The sequence below is a fragment of the Dermochelys coriacea genome, chromosome 2 (genome assembly GCF_009764565.3).
Source record: "Dermochelys coriacea isolate rDerCor1 chromosome 2, rDerCor1.pri.v4, whole genome shotgun sequence".
In the NCBI taxonomy this organism is placed as follows: Eukaryota; Metazoa; Chordata; order Testudines; family Dermochelyidae; genus Dermochelys; species Dermochelys coriacea.
In genome coordinates, this window is record NC_050069.1 from 256,793,747 (window position 1) to 256,813,486 (window position 19,740).

The 19,740-nt window shown below is 40.2% G+C and overlaps 1 protein-coding gene across 4 annotated transcripts in view; it reads right to left on the reverse strand.

Moving 5' to 3' along the window:
- Positions 1-422: 422 nt before the first annotated feature.
- NUB1 (negative regulator of ubiquitin like proteins 1) overlaps positions 423-19,740 on the reverse strand; it is a 34,458-nt gene continuing 15,140 nt past the window's right edge. For all 4 annotated transcript variants that reach the window (XM_038391341.2, XM_038391340.2, XM_043509694.1 and 1 more), the window contains 9 exons: positions 18,316-18,404; positions 16,538-16,644; positions 15,557-15,743; positions 12,584-12,691; positions 11,467-11,619; positions 9,712-9,858; positions 4,048-4,149; positions 3,185-3,377; positions 423-1,161 (listed from right to left, as the gene is read on the reverse strand). In XM_038391341.2, the coding sequence (XP_038247269.1) occupies positions 998-1,161; positions 3,185-3,377; positions 4,048-4,149; positions 9,712-9,858; positions 11,467-11,619; positions 12,584-12,691; positions 15,557-15,743; positions 16,538-16,644; positions 18,316-18,404 (1,250 nt within the window). In that variant the 3' untranslated portion in view covers positions 423-997. The remainder of the gene's footprint in view (positions 1,162-3,184; positions 3,378-4,047; positions 4,150-9,711; positions 9,859-11,466; positions 11,620-12,583; positions 12,692-15,556; positions 15,744-16,537; positions 16,645-18,315; positions 18,405-19,740) is intronic.

Sequence of the window (19,740 nt, forward strand, 5' to 3'; positions counted from 1 at the left end):
TAGGAAGGAACATTGGGCTAAATTTCTGAAGGCAACAAAGTGACAGGTGAAATAAGCCTGGCTCAATTTCTGTCTTTATTAACTGGCCAGTGTTTTGTTTCCTCCTCCTTATGTTTAAATTATCTAAAAATTGATAAAAATTGAGATAGAGACAGGAGTGTCAAATCTATGGTCCACGGGTCATGTTTGGCTCTCACAGGTGATTTTGTTGAGAATTTACGTGATTATGAATTGCAAAATGTGTCCCTATGTCACGCCCACCAATTTTTTTACAGAAAAAAGTGTTTAAAATCAGCCCCATCACCATGAGGCAAGGATGGGAGCAGGACCTCCCTAGCTGCTTCCAACTGCCACCCCCCCCTTTTTTTTTTTTTTAAAGAATGTTTTTATGTATAAAAGTATGGAAAAAATCTCAATAAAAACAAGGTGTGCCATATGTTTATTTTTATTAGTTGCTGTTGCAACATCTGACATGAACAGAGACAAGAAAAGATATCATCAGTTCATACACAACTGATCTGTAAGTGATTTTTGGAAAACAGTACTTCAAAGAGAAGGAAATTGGTTTTGTAAACTGACAGCTCTATAAATGTATTAACTAGGTTTCTGATTTACAAACGTAGATTTTGTTTTAAAACAGATGATGCAAAATGCTGTAAAATGCTTTTATTTGCTATATTAATTAAATGGGCTAATTTCACATCCATATAAATATATATTCAACTCTCTACTAAACAGTGTTTTTCAGAAAAATATTTGTTTCTGCTTCATCATTATGCTGATTATGACAAATTATAATAAAAAAAAAACCCAGCAGATTTTGAGCACTGTTATAATTAATTAATAATTAAATAATTCAACTATAATTTTACTGAATGTAAGGCATTTGGCAAAAGATAAGCTTGAGGATATAGGTGTCTAAATCCAAACTCAAGAGTCCAAAATGTGATATGTAGCCAAAGTAATTTCATGTAACTGAATGGTGGGTAATGAGATTTCAGGGTTGTTCCTCATGCATATAGGTTAAGTATTCTTTAATAACCAGTTCTTCCTCTTCCAGAGTTAAATCCAGATAATCTTCCTCGTGTTCTGGAATATCCTCTAAGATTTCATTAACTACATCTGTTTCCATGTCTTCATCCGTTGATGAACTAGAAGTACCTACAAAAACAAACAATGAATGAATGATGAAGTGAGCTGTAGCTCACGAAAGCTTATGCTTAAATAAATTTGTTAGTCTCTAAGGTGCCACAAGTACTCCTTTTCTTTTTGCGAATACAGACTAACATGGATGCTACTCTGAAACCTGTCAAAAAAAACAAAACAAATCATCTCTTCTTTGAAAAAGTCAACTTCCCATGAAACTCTCTTTTGCCAACACCACTAATTTTATAAACCTTTCACTGGAGAACCAGTTTAAAATTATCTTGCATCAAAGCATGTCAGGGGTGAGATGCACTTATTCTTTTGAGCAGTAAGAAAAGCCTTAATTGTACGTTAGGTAACATTATAATAAGTTGGGGTTAAACTGTGACTACTTAGAGAGATGGTGGAGGGGAGAAAAAGAAGACATGATGATGTAAGCTCTCTCTCCTCCTTTGCAAGGACCTAGTAACATTTCTAGTCCTTGTACTCCCTGAGATAGGCCTCAGCAAGGAGCAGCTCTTAGGGCTGGTCTACACTGAAAACTTATATCTGCATAGCTATATCTCTGAGGGGTGTGGATTTTTAACACCCCTAGACATGTAGCTAGGCTGACCTAACCCCCACTGTAGTCAGTGCATGGAAGAATTCTTCCATTGACTTAACTCCCGCTTTTTGGGGAGATGGATTACCTACAGCAACTGAAGAACCTTTACCGTCACTGTAGCGAGTGTCTACATTGACACATTGCGGCTGTGCCGCTGTAGTGTTTTAAGCATTGACATACTTTTAATTAGGATGTTCCATTTTCATCACTGTTCTGACCATAACTCACATTAAGTCCATAGCATCCTATTGTTTCTATGATGGTAGTACCCAAAAGCCCCATTTAGGATTGGGGCTCCTATAGCGGTAGGTGCTGTACAAACAGATAAGATGACATGGGTTCTGCCCTGAAGAACTTGCAATCTAATTTAGGACAAGACACATCAGGCGGGTGTAACAAACACTACAATGGAAGGGGGAAAGGAGGACAAAGCCTACAGTTGAACCAGAGGTTTAAAATGGCCAGCTATAGGCTCAGACTGATGGTTCTGAGACTTTTTACAAAAAATAAAAGTTTGGTAACTAGACATTGGCAAGTCCCATCAGCCACCCATGTAGCCATTAACAGTTGGCAGTTTCCTGTAGGCTCCACAGAAGAAAGGTCTCAAGGAAGGATTTGAAGAAGGAAAGGATAATTGTTTTATGGACCAATTTGGGAAGGGTGGTCTTCCATATCTCCTTTTGACGGTACAAATGGATGGTGGAAGCTGGTATTATTGGTGGAGTATAGGGGGCAAGAGATTCTTTAGCATTGGGATTCAAAATAAGCATGGGGAAATAGTTAATTAAATTAGGCTTGAATAGATACTAGGAGTGGATGGGTCATTACACAAAGTAAAACTATTTCCCCCTGCTTATTTTCTCCCCCTGCTGTTACTCACACCTTCTTGTCAACTGTTGGAAATGGGACATCCTGATTATCACTACAAAAGGTTTTTTTTCTCCTGCTGGTAATAGCTCACCTTAACAGATCACTCTCATAATAGTGGGTATGGCAACACCCATTTTTTCATGTTCTCTGTGTATCTATCTATCTACCTACCTACTGTATTTTCCACTGTATGCATCCGACGAAGTGGGTTTTAGCCCAAGAAAGCTTACGCTCAAATAAATTTGTTAGTCTCTAAGGTGCCACAAGTCCTCCTTGTTCATTTTAAAGCAGTCATTTCATTCCTAGCAGCTCTGGATTGCATTTCTCGCTCTCTCTCTCTGTCAGCTGGTTAGTAAGTGTTCTGTTTTCCTCCGATTTTCCTTATTTTTGCTGGGCAGATAGCACTGTCACAGCCCAAAGCCTGCTCCTAATAACATCTATCTAGTAGATACTATGCTACTAAAAGCTTGAGCGATTCTTGAGATATTTGAGGTAACCATCCAATCTATTCAACATTCAGCAATCATTTCCCCCTCCATGTTTGTCATATGCCGCAAGTCTTACCTGCAGACTCTGTAGGAGAATCTTTTGATGAAATGGATTCTTCCGATGGAGTGGTCTGTTTGGTTGACAGCTGCAACTCAGCAGGAAGAACTCCTCCATAATGAGCAAGTGTTTGTGCAGCTAACTGAATGTTGCCCTGAAAGACTTTCAGAGCTTCCTCCACTGACTCACGATTAAAACCCAAGTACATCAACTAGACAAAAGCAAAAAACAAAAAACCCCTAAGTCTGAGAGACTGACTCGTTTGTACAGTCTAGAGTATTCCACATCAGCAATCTGAATGTGCCTGTTTATTTCCTCTATTATGGATTCTTTGAAGTGCTGTCCTCCTCTTTGGCATGTACTGACAGAGATGCCCTAGCATGCTCTCAGTTGGTGACACCACACTGACTACTGAATAGCTCCAGAGCAGAGTAGCTGCCTATACAAGAAAGATCAGTGTTTTCTCCCTGACCCCTCCAAAGGTTGCAAGATGTTTAGGGTTTTTTTTTTAAAGTCTTATTTCCTATCCCTGAGCCAGAACATTAAAAGAGAATTTTATCTCCACCTTAAAACATGCCATATCAGAGAAGAAGAACCCAAGTCCTCTAGAATCTGCATTCACATCCCAGGATTACTCAGTGGCATGCATGACTTTGCACCAAGTGGTAGGTGAAGATTAGTGGGGATTCGACAAGTGCCAGAGGCGGCGGAGGGGTGGGGGGAGTAGAACACGACTGTGGTTTTGCAAAGGAAGATCTAACATGGTATGTTTAAACGGCTAAGGGGATGAAATGAGCCCTCAGAATTAAACTGGTTTGATTTAAAAAAAAAAAACCAACAACTACCCTACACTCCATCATTAAGAAAAACATGTAACTTACTTGGTCAACACTTTCCTTAGGAACTTGAAACTGGTGTGGGTCCATAGGATCGGAGTTATCATCATCATTTAGTAAGAATAACTGAGGTTCATCAAGAAGAATCTAAAGCAGAAAAAGACAGTGATTAGTGTAAGTTAGAAGGTTGTAGTATTCCTCAAAAGAGATGTACACACAATTACAGAACCTGGAAAAGACTCATTAGCTCATGTAGTTAATACCTCACCATATTGTTCCTTAGAGTAAATTTATCTTACCTATCTTGTGATACTTCATGTTGTATCTTGCATCTTTCACCCCTTGCCTTGTAAGATTGTTTCAGTGTTTAACAGATCTCAGTATTGAAAATTTACGCAGATCATCAGCCTGAATTCCTAGTACCTGCCCACTTGTACTACTCTCAATGAGAGTGGAATCTAGTTTATATCTTTCACATACTAAAAGACAATTGGTTAAACAAATTAAGGGCAGTAGAGGCTAAGTTTCAGTATTTTATTGTGTTCTTTCCACATAAATGAATCTGACCTGCCCCAAAATCTTGTTTTGTTCATTTTGTCTGACCTCTGTCCTAGTATGTCTACTCTTTCTGATATGGGAATGTTCATAAACTGAAAGTTAGTGTCCTATAGTAATTTACATGTAGAAAATAGGGTACCCATAGGTATTAGCCTTTGTCTAAATAAAAATGCTACTAGTCATCCTTTCTTTAGAGAGAGAAAATGACACTAGTGTGATCAGATTAGACGATCAAACTGGCCTCTTCTGGTCTTAAGCTCTATGAATTTGCATTGGCTGCCTATTAGTTTTCAGGTTGTTTAAGATGTTGGCTGTGACTTACATTACACTAAACAGCTTAGGACTTACCTAGCTGGGACTTCCTCTCCTACTACAATACTACCAGCAACACTCAAACTGGAACCCCATCTAAAGGGCCTCTGACTTTGTTTTTCATTTTCCCCTTGGTCCAGAGTAGCCATAATTTGTTGGCTTTTAGGGCTTTCTTGGAAGGGGAAATAGATGGGGGCTGGTATGCTGGGGGCAGGAGTGCGTTTGTAAGTTTTAGTAGTTTAGCAGGTTAATTTTTGATATGTGAGAGAGACTAGCCTACTTAATTTATTTTTGTATCCCTTATGTTCTAGAAGTTTTGTCAAAGTTTTGTCAAGTGTCTAGAAGTTGGGACAGGCGTTTATCTTTGTAAATACATAAAAAAATACTTGTGTTTAAAAAACGGATTAGCCTATGTGATGCTGGCAGACCAGGTGCCAGCTCATGCCAGGGCCCCAGGCACCATTGAACCATGACCAATGCACAGCTGGAAACCAGTCTGGCTTATCTGTGGGTTACTACAGTTAAACAAATATAATTGTTATAGGATGTATCTAAACTTTATGGAACGCCTGTAGGATGCTGCATGTATTAATCCTACTTATACTATCTGTATGCCACTCTATAAAGGTGCTACTTAAGTATTTCCTCTGTAACTGTAAAATATCTGTTCTGAAACTATGTAATTCACCAAACAGGAAAAAAAAAACACCTTCACCTAATGCAAAATGCTGGATTTCTACACAAGGTATTATCTCCTGCCCATCAGGAAGGACTGCTGAATCCAAATGGGCCATTGTAGAACAAAGATTTTGTCAATTGTTCCCCACACCTACTCATGAAGAGGTTACACGCAGAAGCAAACTCGTACAGATACACACAGACATCATCTTCCTCTCCAAATGCAAATAGATGGACATCATACCAAAAGGACTGAAGGTAAAAAATCCATTACAATCTACATACCACACAGACTATGCTGACAGCTTGTGCCACATGCTCTCAAAGAAACTGCGGAACCACCTGATCAACATCCTCTACAGCAAACGGGAAAAGATTAAGAATGAGCTCTCAAAACTGGATACTCTCATAAAAAAAACCAACCTTCTACACAAACTTCCTCATGGCTGGACTTTACAAAAACAAGACAAGCCATCTACAACACACACTTTGCTTCTCTATAAAAGAAAAAGGACACTAAACTATCTAAAACTACTACATGCCACAGGGGGCCACAACAGTGGTTCCCTTAACCCAGCAATATTGTTAATCTATCTAACTATACTCTTAGCCCAGCAGAAGAATCTGTCCTATCTCGGGGCCTCTCCTTTTGCCCCTCCACCCCCACGAACATGATACAGTTCTGTGGTGACCTAGAATCCTATTTTCGACATCTCCAACTCAAGGAATATTTCCAACACACCTCTGACCAACATATTATCCCACAGAGACCTTCCTACCAACACTACAAAAAGAAGGATTCCGGGTGGACTCCTCCTGAAGGTCGAAACAAATTATAGCAGTGTCGAAACAACAGACCTGACTTCTACATAGAGTGATTCTGCCAACGTGCACGGGCTGAAATTGTGGAAAAGCAGCATCACTTGCCCCATAACCTCAGCCGTGCAGAACACAATGCCATCCACAGCCTCAGAAACAACTCTGACATCATAATCAAAAAAGCTGACAAAGGAGGTGCTGTCGTCATCATGAATAGGTCGGAGTATGAACAAGAGGCTACTAGGCAGCTCTCCAACACCACTTTCTACAAGCCATTATCCCCTGATCCAACTGAGGGTTACCAAAAGAAACTACAGCATTTGCTCAAGAAACTCCCTGAAAAAGCACAAGAACAAATCCGCACAGACACACCCCTGGAACCCCGACCTGGGGTATTCTGTCTGCTACCCAAGATCCATAAACCTGGAAATCCTGGACGCCCCATCATCTCAGGCATTGGCACCCTGACAGCAGGATTGTCTGGCTATGTAGACTCCCTCCTCAGGCCCTACACTACCAGCACTCCCAGCTATCTTCGAGACACCACTGACTTCCTGAGGAAACTACAATCCATCGGTGATCTTCCTAAAAACACCATCCTAGCCACTATGGATGTAGAAGCCCTCTACACCAACATTCCACACAAAGATGGACTACAAGCCGTCAGGAACAGTATCCCTAATAATGTCACGGCTAACCTGGTGGCTGAACTTTGTGACTTTGTGACCCATAACTATTTCACATTTGGGGACAATGTATACCTTCAAATCAGCGGCACTGCGATGGGTACCCGCATGGCCCCACAGTATGCCAACATTTTTATAGCTGACTTAGAACAGCGCTTCCTCAGCTCTCGTCCCCTAATGCCCCTACTCTACTTGCACTACATTGATGACCTCTTCATCATCTGGACCTATGGAAAAGAAGCCCTTGAGGAATTCCATCATGATTTCAACAATTTCCATCCCACCATCAACCTCAGCCTGGACCAGTCCACACAAGAGATCCACTTCCTGGACACTATGGTGCTAATAAGCGATGGTCACATAAACATCACCTTATATCAGAAACCTACTGACCGCTATTCCTGCCTAAATGCCTCTAGCTTTCATCCAGATCACACCACATGATCCATTGTCTACAGCCAAGCTCTACGATACAACCGCATTTGCTCCAACCCCTCAGACAGAGACAAACACCTACAAGGTCTCTATCATGCATACTTACAACTACAATACCCACCTGCTGAAGTGAAGAAACAGATTGACAGAGCCAGAAGAGTACCCAGAAGTCACCTACTACAGGACAGGCCCAACAAAGAAAATAACAGAACGCCACTAGCCATCACCTTCAGCCCCCAACTAAAACCTCTCCAATGCATCATCAAGGATCTACAACCTATCCTGAAGGACGACCCATCACTCTCACAGATCTTGGGAGACAGGCCAGTCCTTGCTTACAGACAGCCCCCCAATCTGAAGCAAATACTCACCAGCAACCACACACCACACAACAGAATCACTAACCCAGGAACCTATCCTTGCAACAAAGCCCGTTGCCAACTCTGTCCACATATCTATTCAGGGGACGCCATCATAGGGCCTAATCACATCAGCCACGCTATCAGAGGCTCGTTCACCTGCGCATCTACCAATGTGATATATGCCATCATGTGCCAGCAATGCCCCTCTGCCATGTACATTGGCCAAACTGGACAGTCTCTACGTAAAAGAATAAATGGATACAAATCAGACGTCAGGTTTCAGAGTAGCAGCCATGTTAGTCTGTATTCGCAAAAAGAAAAGGAGTACTTGTGGCACCTTAGAGACTAACAAATTTATTAGAGCATAATAAATTAGAGCAAATGCATCCGATGAAGTGAGCTGTAGCTCACGAAAGCTTATGCTCTAATAAATTTGTTAGTCTCTAAGGTGCCACAAGTACTCCTTTTCTTTTCGCGAAATCAGACGTCAAGAATTATAACATTCAAAAACCAGTCAGAGAACACTTCAATCTCTCTGGTCACTCGATTACAGACCTGAGAGTGGCTATCCTTCAACAAAAAAACTTCAAAAACAGACTCAACGAGAGACTGCTGAATTGGAATTAATTTGCAAACTGGATACAATTAACTTAGGCCTGAATAGAGATTGGGAGTGGATGGGTCATTACACAAAGTAAAACTATTTCCCAATATTATTTCCCCCCCACACTCCACCGTTCCTCAGACATTCTTGTTAACTGCTGTAAATGGCCCACCTTGATTATCACCATAAAAGGTTTTTCTCCCCCCCCCCCACCTTCCCGCTGGTAATAGCTCATCTTAAGTGATCACTCTCCTTACCGTGTTGTATGATAAAACCCATTGTTTCATGTTCTCTGTGTGTGTATATAAATCTCCCCACTGTATTTTCCACCGAATGCGTCTGATGAAGTGAGCTGTAGCTCACGAAAGCTTATGCTCAAATAAATTTGTTAGTCTCTAAGGTGCCACAAGTACTCCTTTTCTTTTTACACACAAAAGGGTTTGTCTCATCAGCTTGGACGCTAGGGAGGCAAGGATAAAAATTCGTGACCCAAAGGAATTAGGGTGTCTCTATGGACTCTGAGGGGCAAAGACTCCTAAACATAAACAAGAGATTCTCCAAGCTGCTTGGCTTGGGTTAGCCCCAAAGGAATAAAAGCTTGTTTATTACAGAAGCTTCTATTACCTTTTGAACTTAAGATTGCATCTTTTTTGTGTGTGTATGCTTTCCTGCTTTAACCTTGTAAATATTTCTTTTCCCAAGATAATAAACCTTTAGTTAGTTTGTTACAGGGCTGGCTACAGGTGTTGTCTTTGGTGTGAGATCTAAGGTGCAAATTTATTTGGGGTAAGTGACTGGTCCACTGGTCCAATATCCAACCTGAATATTTTGTGATCTTTTGTGTTAAGTGAGCATCTATCACAAAGTCAAGCTTGTCTGGGTGGCAAAATGGATCAGCATGCCCAAGGGGACTGTCTGTGACTCCATGTTAAGGCTGTACAGTGCCTGAGGAGTTTACACTTGTTACTTTTGTTGGTGAAATCTAAATATAGAACTCAAAACCAGTTTGGGGTCTGTGCCCTGCTTTTTATCAAACTGCTCAAAGGGTGGCATTCTTGCTCATGGGCCACTCCAGACAGTATGACAGCCTGATTCACCAGTTTAGAGACTGAAAGTTTAATCACATAATGAGTCACTAATAAAAAAAGAGAAAAAGAAAATGTCTAGAAAACATGCATTTTTGGTAGCTGTATTTCTATGGCTTCCAGTGGAAAAGGTCTACTGTTTGAGAGTACCATTCTTGAAAGCAATTTACCTTAAAGGCTTTGTCCAAGTTTCCTTGTGCCTGGTGAAGTGCTTTTTTAGCGGCTTGCTCTGGATAGCCCATAGTTTTCAAGGTATTTATATCGTCCAATCTCCTCCTCCTCTTAGCTCTCTCCTCTCTCCTTATTTGTGCCTTTTCCTATAAAAGCAGGGTCATTACAAAGCTAAGTATTGTAGAAGAATACTGTCAGCTTCCTACTAGAAGATGGATCCATTACCTCTTTGATAGATATGTACGTGGTTTGTTCTATACACTTTTTTAATCTTACAAATCTTCCAGGGAGAAAGGAAACTTTTTTTTTTTTTAAAACAAATGTGTGCTGCTCAATGATCTTTAAGAGACATTCCCTCCTCCAGTATAAGGTTGTATATACACTAGCAAACTTTGTAATCCTAATTCACCATTTTGTAGCCATACTGTACTAGTCCAATCCCGTGGCAGGACTAAGTATTATCTAGACCATCCCTGATTAGTGTTTGTCTAACCTGCTCTTAAAAATCTCCAACAACAGAGATTCCAGAACCTCCCTAGGCATTTTATTCCCGTCCTTAACAACCTAGACAGTAAGTTTTTCTTAATGGCCAACCTAAACTACCCTTGCTGCAATTTAAGCCCTTTGCTTTTTATCCTATCCTCAGAAGATAAAGAGAACAATTTATCTCCCTCCTCCTTGTAACAACCTTTTATGTACTTTAAAACTGTTATGTCCCCTTCTCAGTCTTCTCTTATCCAGACTAAACAAACCCAATTTTTTCAATCTTCCCTCACAGGTCATGTGTTCTTGACCTTTAATCATTTTTGTTGCTCTTCTCTGGACTTTCTCCAATTTGTTCACATCTTTAAGGAAATATGGTGCCAAGAACAGGAAACAATACACCAGTTGAGGTCTAATTATTGCTGAGTAGAGCTGAAGAATTACTTCTTGTGTTTCGCTAACAACACTCCTGCTAATACATCCCAGACTGATGTTTCATTTTTTTATGCTTTGGATTCTCTCAAGATCAGGCCTGAGTTTATTAAACATATAAAGATCCCTGTGATGTAGATATTTTATTAGTTTTACAGATGAATACATAAGTAAGTAAAATGACTTGCCCAAGGTTGGACAATCAGTATCAGAGCCAGCAAATTAACCAAGGAGTTCAGCTCAGTCCCTTTCCACTTGACTACTCCTGCATCATAGTTTAAATAACTGTCTAAAATTAGAAACATATTGTGCCAAATTCCCATCCTCCCCCTTCCCTTACAAAGCAAATATTCTTCTCCCCCGCATTCCCAATCCAAAGCCAGATTGTGCAGAACTGTGAGTAGTTACTCTGTGGCCACAACTGCAGCCTCTGAGGTATCATACCAGCCAATCCTGAAATGGGAGTTTTGGCTGGTAAATCTATGTAGTTTGGATTCCCCATCTGTGCTCCGAAAGAGCACAGTTAAGTGGTAAAAACTGATGCAAAGTATCCTCATGTACCTCTTCAATATCATGGCAGTTCTACTTCTTCAGGCCTTGCACACTTGTGCCAGGTGGGAGAGAATTTGCCCCTTAGAATTTTAAATTTCTATTTCATACTTGCAACAACATATGGTAAACTGTTCAGTTTCACCGTGAATACCAATGTAGAGTTGATGAAAGCCCTTGGCTTTGTCTCGTGTCTCAATACATATGTAAGATGTACATTCTGGAACATAAGTACTCAGACCTGTTTAATACTGTTCAAGGGCCTGTTTAATACTTTCCCAGCACCGTACCTCTCTTCTGTTTGTAATAAGACTGGCAGCCTTCTCCAGGTTCCCATAATAAGCTCGTAGACCAAGACGAGCTTCCTGAGCAGAGAATCCCAGGAGTAACAAATGATTGATTTTTTCAGGATCTATGGAGAGCTCTTGATACAAAGCATTTGCCTATATGTAGAAAGAACAGAACAATCAAATCAACTCCACCACTGGCATATATAATAAAGGTCCCTTTCCAAATTCCTTGTGCATTGGGGGGCATAGCAAGAAGAGGGGGTAAAGAATGCAAGATCAGGCAAAACATGTGAGCTCTGTTTCCAAATGAGTTCCTCTTATGAAAGGAGACTTAAGGAGCTTGGCTTGTTTAGCCTAACTAAAAGAAGGTTGAGGGGAGATATGATTGCTCTCTATAAATATATCAGAGGGATAAATACAGGAGAGGGAGAGGAATTATTTAAGCTCAGCACCTATGTGGACACAAGAACAAATGGGTATAAACTGGCCACCAGGAAGTTTAGACTTGAAATCAGACGAAGCTTTTTAACCATCAGAGGAGTGAAGTTTTGGAATAACCTTCCAAGGGAAGCAGTGGGGGCAAAAGATCTATCTGGTTTTAAGATTCTACTTGATAAGTTTATGGAGGAGATGGTATGATGGGATAATGGGATTTTGGTAAGTAATTGATCTTTAAATATTCAGGGTAAATAGGCCAAATCCCCTGAGATGGGATATTAGATGGATGTGATCTGAGTTACTATAGAAAATTCTTTCCTGGGTATCTGGCTGGTGAATCTTGCCCATATGCTCAGGGTTTAGCTGATCGCCATATTTGGGGTTGGGAAGGAATTTTCCTCCAGGGCAGATTGGAGAGGCCCTGGAGGTTTTTCGCCTTCCTCTGTAGCATGGGGCATGGTTGACTTGAGGGAGGCTTCTCTGCTCCTTGAAGTCTTTGAACCATGATTTAAGGACTTCAATAGCTCAGACATGTGTGAGGTTTTTCATAGGAGTGGGTGGGTGAGATTCTGTGGCCTGCGCTGTGCAGGAGGTCGGACTAGATGATCAGAATGGTCCCTTCTGACCTTAGTATCTATGAATCTATGAATGTGATGTGCTGCTAAGTGCAATGCCTTACCTTCTTAAGATGTTCAACAGCCTCTTTTCCTTTGCCATTATGATAGTTTCCTATTCCCTGAAGGAGGTAAAGCCTTAGAAATAAAACCTTTTCACTCCCATAACTTCCCTAAAGAAATTTTTAAGAAAGAAAAAAGTTAGTGTATAACAGAGCATCAGTCCATTAAATGCTAATTGTCATGGCATTCAACAAGCAGGTGAAAAATCTTACATTCTACAAGGATTACAGATTTGTGCATGTGAAATTTACAGACACTAGCCCTGTTCTTGCAGTCAGATCCACATGGGCAGTGCCCCACTGAAGTCAGTGGGGTTCCACACAGGTGCAGGGATCCAATAACAGGATCAAGGTCTGAAAAGCTATTTAAATCCTGTTATGTATTGCATTATGCTATGGAAAACAAACTGAGAAGCAAATAAAACCTCTTAATCAGGCATTCAGAAAAACATTTTATATAAAATTAAAATCAAAACTGAAGAAACTTTTTAAAAAGTTTCAAATTTGATTCTCTTTTGGATCCATTACATACACACACAATACTCTTGTTTTTTTAAAATATATATTTATTTATAAACATGAATATCTTCTCATATCACAATATTATGTGAAAGATTCCCCTGCTCTATCCTCCTGTTGGAAGAGTTCACTTTAACAGATCTTTAATGTCTATAGGTTCATCTGGTCATCCCTGCCTCATGCCTGCATGAACCCCCTTGAAGCCTGCAGAATCATTCTACTGTTGCTAAATGCCTGTGTATTGGGGTTTGTGTTTTTAAGAGAAGATTCAGCCTTGTTTCCTTTATTAATGAGAACTGTGTGCCTAACTGCGGTGCTGCAGTGAAAGACTACTCCTTTATTCTTAAACTCATGGGCACTGGGCAGTACAGCCTGGGGAGGAGGTGACCAGCCCTCTGTGAAGAAAGAAGTGGTTCGGGACAATTTAGAAAAGCTGGACGAGCACAAGTCCATGGGGCTGGATGCGCTGTATCCGAGAGTGCTAAAGGAGTTGGCGGATGTGATTGCAGAACCAGTGGCCATTATCTTTGAAAACTCATGGGGATCGGGGGAGGTCTCAGACAACTGGAAAAAGGCTTATGTAGGGCCTACCTTTAAAAAAGGGAAGAAGGAGGATCCTGGGAACTACATCCCATGCACTGCTACAGACTAGGGACCGAATGGATAGGCAGCAGTTCTGCAGAAAAGGACCTAGGGTTTCAGTGGATTAGAAGCTGGATACGAGTCAACAGTGTGCCATTGTTGCCAAGACGGCCAATGGCATTTTGGGATGTATAAGTAGGGGCATTGCCAGCAGATCAAGGGACGTAATCGCTCCCCTCTATTCGACATTGGTGAGGCCTCATCTGGAGTACTGTGTCCAGTTTTCAGGCCCACACTACAAGAAGGATGTGAAAAAATTGGAAAAAGTCCAGCGGAGGGCAACAAAAATGATTAGTTTCAGAGTAGCAGCCGTGTTAGTCTGTATTCGCAAAAAGAAAAGGAGTACTTGTGGCACCTTAGAGACTGACAAATTTATTTGAGCATAAGCTTTCGTGAGCTACAGCTCACTTCCACCGAATGCATCTGATGAAGTGAACTGTAGCTCACGAAAGCTTATGCTCAAATAAATTTGTTAGTCTCTAAGGTGCCACAAGTACTCCTTTTTTTTAAAAATGATTAGGGGACTGGAACACATGACTTATGAGGAGAGGCTGAGGGAACTGGGATTGTTTAGTCTGCAGAAGAGAAGAATGAGGGGGGATTTGATAGCTGCTTTCAATTACCTGAAAGGGGGTTCCAAAGAGGATGGATCTAGACTGTTCTCAGTGGTAGCAGATGACAGAACGAGGAGTAATGGTCTCAAGTTGCAGTGGGGGAGGTTTAGGTTGGATATTAGGAAAAACTTTTTCACTAGGAGGGTGGTGAAACACTGGAATGCATTACCTAGGGAGGTGGTGGAATCTCCTTCCTTAGAGGTTTTTAAGGTCAGGCTTGACAAAGCCCTGGCTAGGATGATTTAGTTGGGGATTGGTCCTGCTTTGAGCAGGGGGTTGGACTAGATGACCTCCTGAGGTCCCTTCCAACACTAATATTCTATGATGTCAGGCCTCAAATAATTCAAGACTGGAGTAGAAGAAGAAAGCTACAAAATGTGAGACCAATTTTAGGGTAACAATTATATTTTTTAAATACTTTCCTTTGTTTAACACTACTTCAAGTGGTATTTCAGAAGCCTCTAACCAATTTATATGAACAGTCTTCAAATTCTGATCAAGAACTAGGGCAACATGTTACCTCCACCCCCACCTTTCTTTTATGTCAATAGATCTCATTACAAAGGAGGGAAGTATAATTTTCCCCCATTTTCCAGACAGGGAAACCACGGTACAAAGAGATGAAATGATTGGTCCAAAGTCACCTAGCAGGCCAGTGGCAGAACCAAAACCAGAACCTAGTTCTCCTGAGTCCCAGTCCAATGACCTATCCCGTAGACAGTTGTCAGTGTGCATGTTCAAAATGTAACTCAGTGAAAAGATATATAGCAACTGTGAAATATTGGGATGAGGGAGTGTGAATAGTTGCCTATATAAGACAAAGCCCCTAATATCAGAATGATATTGATAATATTGGGACACCTGGTCACCTTAAATATCTAATACTTAAGAAGGAATTCCAACATAGGTGATATATATATACTGAATTAGCCAGGTAACATTAGTTCCCCATGAGAAGAAATGTGATGCAGTTTGAAGAAAATGTCATTAATAATACAGTGAGGTGGGAAAAGCAGCTATGTTGAATTCTTACAATGCATGTCTAATGCTTTTACTGTGTTGACAATTATACATCTGGAAAGAGTGAAAAGTACATGTTAAAGGGGACATATGAGAACTTTATATTTCTAAAAAAGTTTTGAAATACTGGAATTATATTTGCTAACACAAAACCACCTCCAGTAAAATCATGCCAGCATACTTTTATTGTGAGAAGTCTTTCGTGGTTTTCCCCATAACACCTCTTGAAGCATTTGTGGGCTGTGGCGAGCTTTTTCTCTGCATCATCGAGGCATTCCAGCTGTCCTAAACGGAAGTAGCACCATACTATATCCAACTGCAACACTGCATAATTATCAACTGTATTCAGAAGTTCATTACCACAATCACTGCAAAACAGCAATAAAATATTAACTAAGTTGCTTCTTCATTCCCTACTGTGTTAAAGAATTGGGACAGGAAAACGTGAAAAGGAAAGCGTGTGTACATGTGTACATACATATCATGTGCATTCCGAAAATTTCTACAGTCTGACCATCACACTGACATAAATGTAACATACAAAATTACTTTTTAATTTATCAAATTAATATGCTCTGCTCTCATGTCATGAGAGTCCCTGGTATATCATATTATGGTATATTACATTTGACTTAAATCTCCACTATCTTTACTTTATCTTGTTTCTACATATGATACTGCAGTTTTAAAAGTATAGTGGAGTTACAACACTCCAACCTTTTGGGAGGGTATAGAAACCAATTATCCTCATTGGAGGCATGTAAAGATCCAAATTGTGCTCCTTGGGAAGTCCCTCAGAATGTATTGGCATATCAGAAACATATGGGGAGACCACCACTTTTTTGGACACCAAAGGGGGCTGCATTAGACTAGACTAAAGCAATTTTATCAAACGCTGCCCACTAGTGGCATGATTGTGGAAGAATACCATGTAAAATAGAGGTTGTCATTACTATAGAACAGTGATTTTTAACCTGGGCTCTGCAGACTGTCTAAGATTTCCAAAGGGGTCCGCACCTCCATTTGATATTTTTAGGGGTCCACAAATGAAAAAAAGTTGAAAACCACTGATGTAAAATGTACGCTGTGTGGTATGACTTATGCTGTTCCCATAACTGGCTGGTACTCTAAAAGCCACATGACAATTCAGAAAGGTTCTTACCAGAAGTGTTTATCAGCATCCAGCAAGAATGGCAGTGCTACAGCATATTCTTTTTTCTTCATGAATGCTCTGCCTTTTTCATGATAACCCATAGCTAATAGAAGGGACTATAAAAATGGATTAAGAATATATTAAACCCTTATTATGTTCACAATTAAAAAGAAATGTCACAGAAAATAACTTACATTATTTGCTGTCCATGGAAAAACACTTTATCAAGCCATATTATCTCCCATCATTTAATGCTTCTTCTCACCCATCTATCCATGTGTTTGTCATTTGTGTGTCCAATTTATTGAAAATAATGATTGCTACTGATATATGACATATTTCACCCGCCTTAGCGTGTTTACTTTTAAAGTGCAACCCTAAATAGGTTTTCAAGAATTTACTCATACTCATAAACAGGATAAGTCTCTTACTGAGCATAACTATACAGAACAGCATCCAGCCAGTGTTCACAAATAACCAACTAACCCTACTATTTCCAAATAGATGATAAAATCCCATGAATCACTTGCCAAAAATCTAATCTTAATTTTTCAATTCTACTAAACTAAATGACAGAAGTAGTGAATGTTGCTGAAAACTTTCTGGTTCTTGCACTATGACAATGAATGGCATCATAAATAACATTATTTTATCTAAACATTCTACAAGATTTCTCCATGTACCTTTAACATCTTGTGCTCAGCACTGAATGAAATCCTTAAGATGATTTTCCATTTCTTGCACTGTTGCATCAGAACATGCAGTACATATGCTATTTGGGGTTACATTTGTAAAGTATACAGGAATATCAGCTGGGGCAGAACAACATTGTGTACCATAGAGACTAACAAATTTATTAGAGCATAAGCATCCAATGAAGTGAGCTGTAGCTCACGAAAGCTTATGCTCTAATAAATTTGTTAGTCTCTAAGGTGCCACAAGTACTCCTTTTCTTTTTGTGAATACAGACTAACACGGCTGCTACTCTGAAACCTGTCATTGTGTACCATGTGAGGAAATCAGGTCACAATTAACACGTTGCACTGGTGCGCCATGCTAACTACTTCTTTGCTTCTGGGTGTGATTCTAAGCATTTGTTATCATTCTTAAATCTCTGAATGATCTAGTAATCTAAGAGATTGTCTCTTCCTCTATTGTTGTGTCATAGTGGTCAAGATCTAGCGAGTTGCTCTTGCTGTTGGTTACTGGAATTTCATTGTCCAGAACCATTAGCAAGGCATTCTCAATTGAAGGCTCCCAGATGTGGAATTCTCTCATTCTAATGGTCTACCAGAACCTAGGCTTGGTGTCTTTCCGGGCACAAAAGAAGTCATATTTGTTTAAACATACTTTGAGTTAACTATTAACACATTTCCTGTAGCTTGTGATTTAAACTGACTGAGATCTAATGAAGAAATTGTTTTATTTTGTTCTAACTAAGACACCCAGAAGCTACAACAATAGGCGCTGTGTAAAATACATAAATTAATGTATAGCTCTAGGCACAAAGACAAAATGCAAACACATTTTACAAAAGATTCTACAAGAAATCACAGACGTTAGACAACTGCCTGTCCTGAGACCATCAAAGTATTCCCAAATGTATTGGAGCACAGTTCTGCTTCACCTTTATCAGAAGACCACGTCTATTAAGCAATCAATTTTTGCTGGCATCTACAGAGGTTGTTTAAGAAACAGTTTTGACCATTTCAATATAATACTTAAAGTATTACATGTGAAGATTATTTAAAAGGTCACTAAATATCTTCCTTAAATGTTATACTTACTTTTTTGGCTTGCTGAGGAATCTTGATAGATCTTCCAGTTTGGTTAGCTATATCTAGATATGGAGTGGTATCTGGATCTAAATAATTATCTACAACAAAAAAAGAGAGTGTCCACTGATTCATTATCAATGCCTTCAACAATAAGAACAAAGTAAGATCGTGGTCTTAAAACCATATCAATACGCATCTTGTTAAGAAAAACTGTAAATAAAATGAAGTAGAATAGTGTATGTGGCTTCCAGAGAGAGTTCTCTATTATGGCACCAATTGTGTAATGAGAAATTTGATCCATGAATAGCCTTTATGGAGCTGTTTGCAGGATCTGGGTCTCTCCCTAGCTCAAGACTGAATTTTTGAATGAAATTCTAAATTGTGTATGCTGTAAAGAACTTATTCAGGAGAGGAAAGCATCTGCATATCCAATGGTGCATAATGCATTTCACTTAATAGACTGGTAACAGTGAAATACAAGATAACGAGCTTTATTCTCTATGGTTTTATCAACTAAAACGAAATATATTCATTTCCCTCAGTTTCCCTTTGGTGCTTGCAACCTAGTGATCTGTTTTTTATTTGCTTTGATTTGACTTAACACGAAAAGATGTTTTGTCAATATACCAATGTCATTCAGGGAAAGCTCTGCAATCTCCGGATATGCAAAGCTTCTGTCTTGTAACTTTCTTCAACCCGGGCAACTGAGTTCTCAATTCCCTCCTATTCTCTCATATTCACTGACTTGCCCCAATCCAGCAATGAGCTGTGTGGGTTGATCCTTGAGCCTGCCAATGGACCCAGTGAAATCTTCCCACGGATCCTCGATACTCTAGTGCTGCACTGTATACTCCTGAGAGCATTCTGCACCAAAAAATTAATTCTGTGCACAATATTTCAAAATTCTGCAAATTTTATTTGTCAAAATAACACTACATAACCATGCCAGTTTCAATTATTTTGCTAATTTATTTTAAAATACCTGTCAGCAAGTACGTCTGTAACAATACAGACACACAAAAACTCCCCTGGGAGTAGATTTAAAGAAAACCCTGTGACAACCCAGTTCCAATTTCTCTGAACCCATCCCAACACCCCCGCCCCCAGCCAGGGGGCCAGACACCCACTCCTCTCCCCAGAGCCCATCTGCAGGCCCCCCCCAGCCAATACACCTAACCCCCCCCTCCCAGATACCCGCACCCTGTCCCCCACAGAGTCCAGCTGCTGGGCCTCCCCAGTGCTGATACCTGTTCCCGTTCCCTCCCACAGTCCAGCTGCAGGGACTCCCTTGCCCAGACACCCATACCCTTCCCCTGCAGAGCCCAGGGAACTAGAGGGAGAAACAGCCTGATGCTTGGTCCCAGGCTTGCACAGTTTTCTGCATGCCAGGGGTTCTCAACCTTTTTCTTTCTGAGGTCCCCCCAACATGCTATA